We start from the raw sequence: 9441 nt of genomic DNA, 5'->3' as shown, positions 1-9441 counted from the left end.
TCCTTCCAAAACTGGACCACCCCCCCCAAGAAAACAAACCTGCACATACAAAATACTTCTGTGAAATGCTCCTGCAAGCTCCAGAGTGTGAAAGAATTCACACCCACCGAGCATGAGGAGTGGCTTGGACACTTTCCTTGCATCTTCCTAACACTTCTGTGAAATCAAAAACGAATCTTGCTCTGAAAAGTAATGACAAAAGAACTTCTCAGTTTAATAATGAAATAAATAGGACAAAAGTAAAAATAGTCAAAAATTTAATACATGTGCTATACTTACAAATAATGGAAATAAAGCTATCGCAATATGTGACTAAGCTGTAGGTAAAGTGCTACAACACTGTATGAAACAAAAAATTTGGACTCTGCTCCCCAAAAGAGAGACAATACTGAGATAAGTTTATACAATGGAGACCTCTTAAATACATATTTCTGAATTTCTGTAATTTGCGATGCTGATAAATCAGCCTGTTCTTAAGTCACATATTAATTTCAAAGAGATTTTTATCAGAGGATTCAAATGAACAGAGATATGCGTTTAGGCATTTGCCAAGTTCCAGATGTCCAATAAATTAAGATTTCAAAATTCTTGTGTCTTATTGCATAAGTGGACTAAAGCTTTAAACAAAAGTATCCCAAATGAAGCAAACAGTGACAACCCAAGGACCGAAGACATATTCATTCAAAAGGAAACGAAAAAAACTTACTACTCACTGTCCTATCAGAAAAATTAAGAAATCCTTATATTTGTTATTAGTAGATATATATTTCATGGGGGCATAAACATCTTTATTTAGTCATCTTGCATTTGGGGAACTCAGGTCCCTCTTTATTAGCAGTTAAGAGAATTACCAGCAGCAACCATATACTAAACTTCAAAAGGCTGGTTTCAAGTGGAATCATTTTTGTGTTATGCACAATTATTCCAGGTTTTTCATTTAACTGGGTTGCACTGTAAATTCTGAATTGCAACATAATGTAGCCATTTGTAGCATAGAAGTTTTTTTTTAAGACGAACTTACAAACCACAACGATAGGTTAAATAAATTAAAAAATCAGTTAAAAACACACTTAAATTTCTTCTGTGCAATTACATATCAATATGAAAAATACTACTTTGATCTCTGCACATTTCATGTTCATTCTCCTGGATTTCATTAAAAATAATACTGACAACAAAAATAAAGGAAAAAATTATTTGTTGACAAATGAGTGCTTTAGAGCTATTAAAAAAAGCACACATCAGATTTGTAGTTCCCTTGCAGCAGAACATGACTTGATACATTAAAAAAAAAATTCAAACATTGGTAATAATGTTAATATATAAAATATTAGTTTAAAAACTATAGAATGACCTTCTCAGCAGAAATGGAGTGTATACATTGGGGTCTATGACATACAGCATATCTGAAGGCAAGTTCACAGAATGCTGAAAGGCTCACTGCACATTTTCTATGGCAAAGAAATACTGCAGCTTTAAAATAAGCTGCACAATACTCATCTCTCTCTTTCACATGAAAGTGTGTAAAAAGCAAATCAGCAAATAAACTCTAAAATAGATTTATACCAAAGTCCTCTTTTTTACATTGAGTTTACAGCTTCTATCCATTTGCCTGTACTATTTTTGGAGTTTCCTTCAAGCAAAGTCAAAGTTGCATTTTATGGCCATGAACAAGTTCATGATACAATGTACTGGCAGACAGAAATTTTGCATACTAATGACATTCACTCCTTGTTGCTTTTCATTTTTCAGAAGATAGTTTTTCCTGTGGGACAAGAGGTCAAATATCGATTCCTTTGACAAGAGATGCCTCCAGCGTAATGTTGAACTCCTGCAAGGTCTGCAGCACTCGAATCAAGGAATTCACAAGAGTATGATCCTTAATCAGTGCTGTGTCTTCATACATGTGTGCTGTGACGGGGCAGTCTGCAAGCAGGGCGATCCAGTGATGCAAAAGGTGGTCTCTGACAAAGTGGCAATTTGCAATTTGGAAATAAAAATAAAGCCAAGTTAATTTTGCATTTTCACTGACGTGATTTTTAGTCTTTGCCTTCTAAAAGAGACCTGCCATCTTCTCCACATATTTTTACAAGGCGGGGGAGGGAGAGTACCTGTCTGTGGAACTTGTTTAAGAAGGGAGCATCCATGAGAGATGCACTTCTGGCCTTCCACCCCTCACAACAAAAGCTGCGGTTCCCAGGAGGCCTGGAAGTCCCAAGAGGCCTAAAGTCTCTAGCCAGCTCTACTAACATTGCCTTTATGTCAAAAGGTTTCTACCTGGTCTCAGCTTCCCTCCTAGAATGAGTAGGTAGAGAGTGGGGAATTCACCCAGCCGTTAACTGGAGAGGCCTCACTGATAGCTGGTTTTCTGTTTCTATCTTCTAACTTTGCCAGCTGTACATGAGAGGGAGGATGTTCACACCAGCCTACCACCTTTCTTTCTTGATTCAGCTGCTCAGCTCTTTGGGATACTCAGTTTCCTATCTCAGATTTCCCACACTTCACATATCTAAGAACTCAGTCAGAGCATGGTTCACTTGATCATTCTTTAGTTACATCAAAGAGCTGTGTAAGTAATAGTCAAACTGCACAACCCAGCAGTTGTGTGGCTTTATCTTAGAAATATGCAACATCCTTTTCATTTTATGAAAATATCGATAACAACAACAATAATAATGAAGTTTCTTTATACCTAGCTCCAAGACACACCAGCATCTGAAACTTGCCATCCTTCCCAATGTTTCTAGGGGTGTTGTTGATAGCAGTGATAAAGCGACAGAAATTCCTGGCCCTTGTCTGCCAGTTCTCTTCCGGGACCACTTCATTCTGCTCAAGTGTCTCATAGTACGTTTGTGCTTTTTCTTAAAAGAATTGTGGGAGATAATGAAGTTTCATCAGTGCATACAGCAGTCCTAAAATACCAAAAATATCACTCTCCTGTGCTTGGAAGAAAATATTTAGGCACTATGACCTTCAAATTTAGATGATTAAATTTAATATCACCTCAGTATAATGCTTTCCCCATAAGCATACTTACAAATCCATTAGGCTATCTGATGCCCTTATCGGACTGTTAGTAAATCAGCATGAGTGTCTGCATCATGGAAAGGACCTTTAAAGTTGAAAGGCCTCGATTCAAAGCTCATCCATTAATTCCTGAACAATTATGTCTAGGCATTTTTTTTTTCTGTTTGATTCAGTCCTGTGTTCCCCATGTGTAAAACTGGGATTCCACTTCCCTCTGAATAGTGCTAATGAGGTTCTAGTATCTACTGAATCTTGAGATGCTACAGTAAAACGATGATATAAGCCTACCAAGATGCCTCCAGGAAGAATGCTGTTCACACCAGCTGAGACACAGTGGCAACAATAAGGCACATAGATGGATATACTCCAAAGACACAAACAGGCTCTGGTATGTCTTACTCCCGCTTACCTAAAAAGTCCCAAATAAAGACGTTTTTGAAGAGTCTCGGTGATTTAAATCCATGCTGAAACACTTGCTCAAGAGCTGAAACTAGTCCACTTTCTCCACACAGCAACAGTGTCAGACTGCCTCTCTGCCAAGCACACATAGAAAGTACACAACACTTATTATCTCAGTTTGAAAGCCTGGGACACAAAAGAGTCTCGTACATCCATTACTGAAACCAGTTTTTAAATAAACAGATGCCCAAAGTTACAGTCTACGGTCAAACGGTGACCCCAGACAGGATGGTTCAGTTCTCACAAGCCTTGAGCATTCAAAACTTTGTTAGCCTCTCTAAGAACGAGGCTGAAGAAAGCAGTCTCCAGGCCTCGTCATCATCAAATGAAGCCACAAAAAGGCCAAGATAAACATCATAAGCACATTTTACCTATAATAATGTCTGTACAGAAAATTTGAAAAATATTTCCCTCTTTTACCAACTGGTGAAGATCACAAGTCCACTGTAGCAGGTGCCTCAGACTGTTCGCTTATGAACAAAACAACATTTAATGCAATTTTTAAACATCAGAAAGAACCAGAATTCTTCTTTAGAACATGACAGTAAATTCTGTTTTGCAAAACTAGTGCATAACCATTTGAGCTTATTGTGTAAACGTGATCATAGAATCATAGAATGGTAAGGGTTGGAAGGGACCTTAAAGATCATCTAGTTCCAACCTCATCAACCAGAATTTTACTGTATATGAATTTGCCATGCTATACTGAACTTAGAGAAGATAGGTGCAGAACCGGAAGACCTATTTGTAAAAAAGTAATGACTTTCAAGAGATATCAACGCAGGAGCCAGCACTGCTATACACCACTCTTGCTCACAACGGCTGGATTTTGATGCTTTGACAGAGGCATGCTTCTTCAGTAAATAACTGCTACACCAGTTAAGATGATTACTTGTTGCCCTGGTTTCACCTGCAGTAGAGTTAATTTTCCTCCCAATAGCTGCTTGTTTTGGATTTAGTATGAGAAGAATGTTCATAATACACTGATGTTTTCTGTTGTGGCTAAGAAATCAAGGGCTTTTTTCAGATTCTCATATTCAGCTAATCAGCAGGTGTGCAGGAGCTTGGAGGAACCCTCTTTTCTGTGAGTTCTCCAAAATTCATGGAAATCCATGGGTTCTGTGATCACTGCTCGGGGACTGCCTATGTAACCGGTTGTCAGGCGGTGAGAAAAATTATACTGTATATAGCATGTTTTGCATAATCTTTATTAGTAGTAGTAGTATGCCTTTCTTCGTTGTCCTATTAAACTGACTTCATCTCAACCCGCGAGTTTAATTTTTGTCTATTCTCCTCCTCATCCCACTGTGGGGGGGGGAGGAGCACGTGAGCAGCTGCATGGTCCTAGTTGCCAGTTGCCAGGTTAAACCACGAAAAGTGTATACCATAGAATTGTACCACAGGCTTTGAAAGCACTTCTCCTCTTGCAGGGAAGTGAGTGTTTGGGTATGGGTCTTTCATTTCTTTTTGTTTTTTGAAGTGGCTTAGGGCTTTTCATGTTTTAAGTAACAAAGATAATGCAAAACAGGCTTACAAAAAAACATACCCAGTACTCAGTGTAGATGTAAAGTGTCAGTTAACCCAGGACAAACTGAACAGGAGGCAGCACTCTTGACAGTGGTACAGGTAGAATCATTGGCCGAATTTGACTAATAACACAATTTCTGATAACAGAATGTTAATATTTAAATTAAACGAACGCTCCAGTTAGCAGCAAAACAGAGATACTTGAGGATATACTATTCCAACATGCAGTCTCAGTATCTCATTGTTGCTCCACTTCAGGAATTTTCAAACAGATGGGTGTTCATTCAGCTTAGTTATTTCTGTTATATATTCTACAATGCTTACTAATAAAAGTTTTAAGACAGGAGTGCCACTACACAGGCATCACAACTCCTCACCTCCTTTTCTGGCTTGTGGAAATGCTTGACAATACCATTCACAGCTTCACCAATAGCTTCTTGCATCTGACCAGTATTTAACTCTGCAAAATAGAAAAATACATCCAGTCATTCTGTAACAGCTTTAGAAATTGTACCTGTACAGGAGGGATAAGGCGCACCACAAAAAAAGAGGAGAAGCAAGCAGCAGTATAACCTACACTGTTAGTGAAAAGAAGCTGGACTCTGGTAATAGAAATCCAATTCTACTTTTATTTACTGCGGAGAAGGTAGACATGGAGATGGTTTGGTTTCACATCGAAGTTAACACTGTGGTTTTTCAACACAACAACAGGTGGAAAGGCTTTTTACACACTACATGCATTTTCAGACCAGGGCCCAAACCTAAGAAAAGGAGTTGTGCTTTGATTAGGACTACCACATCTGGGCATCCCGGAAATACTTTCTATGATAGTTTCACTGTAAACACCAGTATGTTTGGGAGCAAAGTAACCAGTTGATTTACCAGGAATAAGACACCCAAGAACACTGATCTCAACAGAAAACTAAAGTCCATGAATAGAAACTACTAGCAAGCTTTTTCATCCAGGAAGGTCAGATAGACAGAGACAGGACAGCAAATTTCTACCTTCCTCCATAGCATTCATTCCACAGATTAAGGACAAGAATACAGAAAACACCACTAGGGCAGCGCAGCACTGGACCAGGAGTCCAGAGATATCTTTCTTCCATCCTTGGAGACTTTCAAAACTTGAGTAGACAGAACAGGTTTGCTCAGGATTGTAACTCAGAAGCTAGCTGGATTTTGAGCAGAGGGTTGGGTTGTGTTTCACAGGTCCTCTACAAACTACAGTTCTAAAATACAAGAAAACCTACAGTCTTGTTTACAAGAAGTTCTCCTCAGGCAATGATGCAGAGCAATACAAGGCATCTCCCACCACTCACTTGGCTTATTGTTTGGCGATATAGTGACAAATCTTCTGATCATGCTTGGTGACTGCTGCAAAGGAGGGGTTCGGCACTGTCGCTCATCAACCTCAGTATGGGAAGTCAGCAACTCTCCCACTAGGATCCTCTCCAAGCTGCCATCATCCATTCCTTTTCCAAGCCACCTTCCACAGGGAAACCTATGAACATAAATATTTGGATCAAGTCCTTCAAACCAGATTCAATTCCATACCAAAGACTTTGAACTGCAGTTGCACAGAACTCAAATTCCACTAGTATAAGTTATTAGAAACACTTCACCCTAGCAACAAAGAACGAAGTCTTGGGTTTGGCTTTTGCCAGCAGAGGAAGCAAAAGTAAAACAGCTTTTCAGTTCCAGGTGTGTGCTACATGTCATATTGAATGATCCACAAAGCAAACAGTGGCAGATTTTGTCTTGTGTCCTATATGTAGCACATGATTTGAGGGCTGCAGAGCAAAAAGAGGTAGAAGGGAAAGACCCACCAGACAAATGGGTGGTGAAATACACCTATGCTTTCATTGAATATGTTACATAGCAAGTCAGCCACAAAAAAACACCCCATACACACTTAAATGCCAAAACACCAATACATCTATTGAATTTGGGATATTAAATCAGACACTAGAAAGCACACGTGCTCACTTGCTCATTATCACTTTCTATGAACCGATGATGTCAGTTTAATCAGCTTAATCAGAAAACTGAACAGCATGCAAAAATATAATCTTGTCTCTTCATTTAATTACAAACAAGCTGGCATGAAGAACTGTGTGGACTTACCCGCTAGTCTGTCATCAACATAAGCCCAACAGTCTCTCTACAAAAACGACAGGGCAAACTGTGCTGTACCTAACACAAATAAATTTAATTCTTACTATAAATCTCGTTCCTTTACTTTCATTATACAAACACAGGTTTCTAACACTCAGGAGCCCTTGTGTTCCAGCTTGTGTCCAGCGGTCTCTCTGTAACACCCAGAGCACTCAATCATCACATAGAAGGCCACCTGTATCTGGTAAGCAGCAAGCTATAACTTGCTATTTCTTCCTTAGGCTCAAGGCAAATTATTTTTAAGATGCTCAACAGTCAACTCATCTTCTCCACCAATGTTTTCAGGCTAGACATGAGCATCTACAAACTGAAAACTGTTTGATTTTGTAAGAATCACGACTTGTTTAATGCCAGAAGCCAAACGACCTTTCTGTGCCTTCAGGTAGCAGCAAATGTAGCCACAGTGTCCCCAGGAGCTAAGACCTTTCTAACCAAACAAGCCCTACTGTGTCAGCTCCCTGCAGAAATTCTACTTACCCAACATGAAATGTCAGGATGATACTTACTTGTAAGTATGCCCTGTTATTTCGTTTCTGACCATAACATATTCCACCAGCCACTTGGCATACAGCCCTGAATTATCATGTCCTATTTGCACTGTGGTCAGTTTTCCCAGGTTCTGGCACTGCAAATTAAATAAAGACTTTTGTCAGAGCAAACTGAAAGACAGCAGCATGTTGGAGGAGTGAACTATTAGAGCACATGCTCAGACAGGGAATCAGAAATGTGGTTCTCTTTTTCTGACTGCATGATTGATTCTGGGCCAGATTCTAGAAGTAGGTTGTTTTGTTTGCGTCGTTTTGTTAAATACTGTTTTGTTCAGCAGAGAACATCAGTTGAAATAGATGAACTATCTTTTACCCATTGCATGCACACACACAAAAAACAGAGCAGAATATGGCACCTCCCACCATTATAGCACAAAGTTGTAATAGAAAGACAGTCTTGTCCATCCTTGCACTAAGGATTTGTCAGTCATTTTGCTCTCCATGTAACTAAATATAGATTAAATTTGCTATGTACAGGAACAGGAAGTATTTGCAACTTAACTACATAGATTAAAGATACGAAATGTATGGCAAGATGGTAGAGAAAGGGAATAATTTAAAACTGAACAAACAGAACATCCAAAACATTTTTTGTATCAAAGCAGTACAAACCTCAAAAGTCATTTCTAATATATTCCTGGGAATCTGCAGGACTCCTGTTTCACCCAGTTCTCCCGAGATACAGATCCAAGGATTGGCTGTGAACATTGAGCCACCAAGTTTCTTGCTAGGAACAATTAATATATGGTATGGTATCACTGCGAACACAAGAAGAAACAACACTTAAAAAATGAAGAAGGATAATTATATAACCTCTTTAATGAAGAGATGGGGAAAAGATAAGTCGTAAAATAGTAATGCAGTATCATGAAATGTTAAAACATCAGAGCTGCTATTTAATCATGTTAACACTTGCACACTTAGCACTGATTAACAATCAGGAAGTGTACACATAGCAGTTATTAAGCAGCAGAGCTGACAGCAAAACACTATGAAACGAAAAAATAAATATGAATAGAATAATGCCTTCATATGGGTAGAATAATTTTCCATTTACCATCCTCAAAACATGTCATGAAGATGGTCATTTCTCCCCAGCTTAGAGACAAGTAAGTAAAGACAAAATCTTCATGTATCCAGGACTACACTGTAGCTCAGCATCCAAGTCAATGCTCAACTCCTAACTGCCTGCTTTTGTGTGTGCACACACGCACACTACACAACTAACACCAATTCCCTGCCTTTTTTTGCAGGGCTTGCTTGCAGCAGCATTCACTACCGTGGCTGAAGAAATTCAGTGAAACAACACTATAATTCTGCAAATTTCTCTTCACCATGTTGCTCTTAGACATGCTAACTGTGAGACTTCTTGATTTTAAAAAGAACAGACAAATTTTTTCCCATCTAACTGACACCACACACATGCTCAAATGCTTTCTGGTCCCCTGGTTTACCAGTGACTAATTCAGCATAGTATCACATAAATTACAGCCCCTTGTCTGACTCAGGAGGCATGTGCTCCTGAGAAAATTCATGTGCTCTTTAATCGCCTACTATCTCATGCAGAGCCCCCATTAACCAAACTTTTATAACAAAATCCAACTATCTGAATGGTCATCGTGTTTCTTGGCAATCTGCCCTTCTTTTATAGTGCACAAACAGATTACAGTTAGGGCTTTTCAGCTGAGGCATTTAATACATT

General features: G+C 38.9%; 1 protein-coding gene across 8 annotated transcripts in view; it reads right to left on the bottom strand.

Moving 5' to 3' along the window:
- Positions 1-244: 244 nt before the first annotated feature.
- Positions 245-9441, bottom strand: part of DENND5A (DENN domain containing 5A) — an 87253-nt gene continuing 78056 nt past the window's right edge. For 7 of the 8 annotated variants that reach the window (XM_075427025.1, XM_075427019.1, XM_075427022.1 and 4 more), the window contains 7 exons: positions 8352-8497; positions 7698-7816; positions 6336-6517; positions 5391-5473; positions 3437-3560; positions 2693-2861; positions 245-1964 (listed from right to left, as the gene is read on the bottom strand). In XM_075427025.1, coding sequence (XP_075283140.1) covers positions 1781-1964; positions 2693-2861; positions 3437-3560; positions 5391-5473; positions 6336-6517; positions 7698-7816; positions 8352-8497 — 1007 coding nt within the window. In that variant the 3' untranslated portion in view covers positions 245-1780. The remainder of the gene's footprint in view (positions 1965-2692; positions 2862-3436; positions 3561-5390; positions 5474-6335; positions 6518-7697; positions 7817-8351; positions 8498-9441) is intronic. The other variant, XM_075427027.1, reaches the window with a different exon arrangement.

This window comes from Opisthocomus hoazin, chromosome 7 (genome assembly GCF_030867145.1).
Source record: "Opisthocomus hoazin isolate bOpiHoa1 chromosome 7, bOpiHoa1.hap1, whole genome shotgun sequence".
Taxonomy (NCBI): Eukaryota; Metazoa; Chordata; class Aves; order Opisthocomiformes; family Opisthocomidae; genus Opisthocomus; species Opisthocomus hoazin.
The sequence above is the reverse complement of the archived record's forward strand: the minus strand, read 5'-3'. Positions and strand labels throughout refer to the sequence as shown.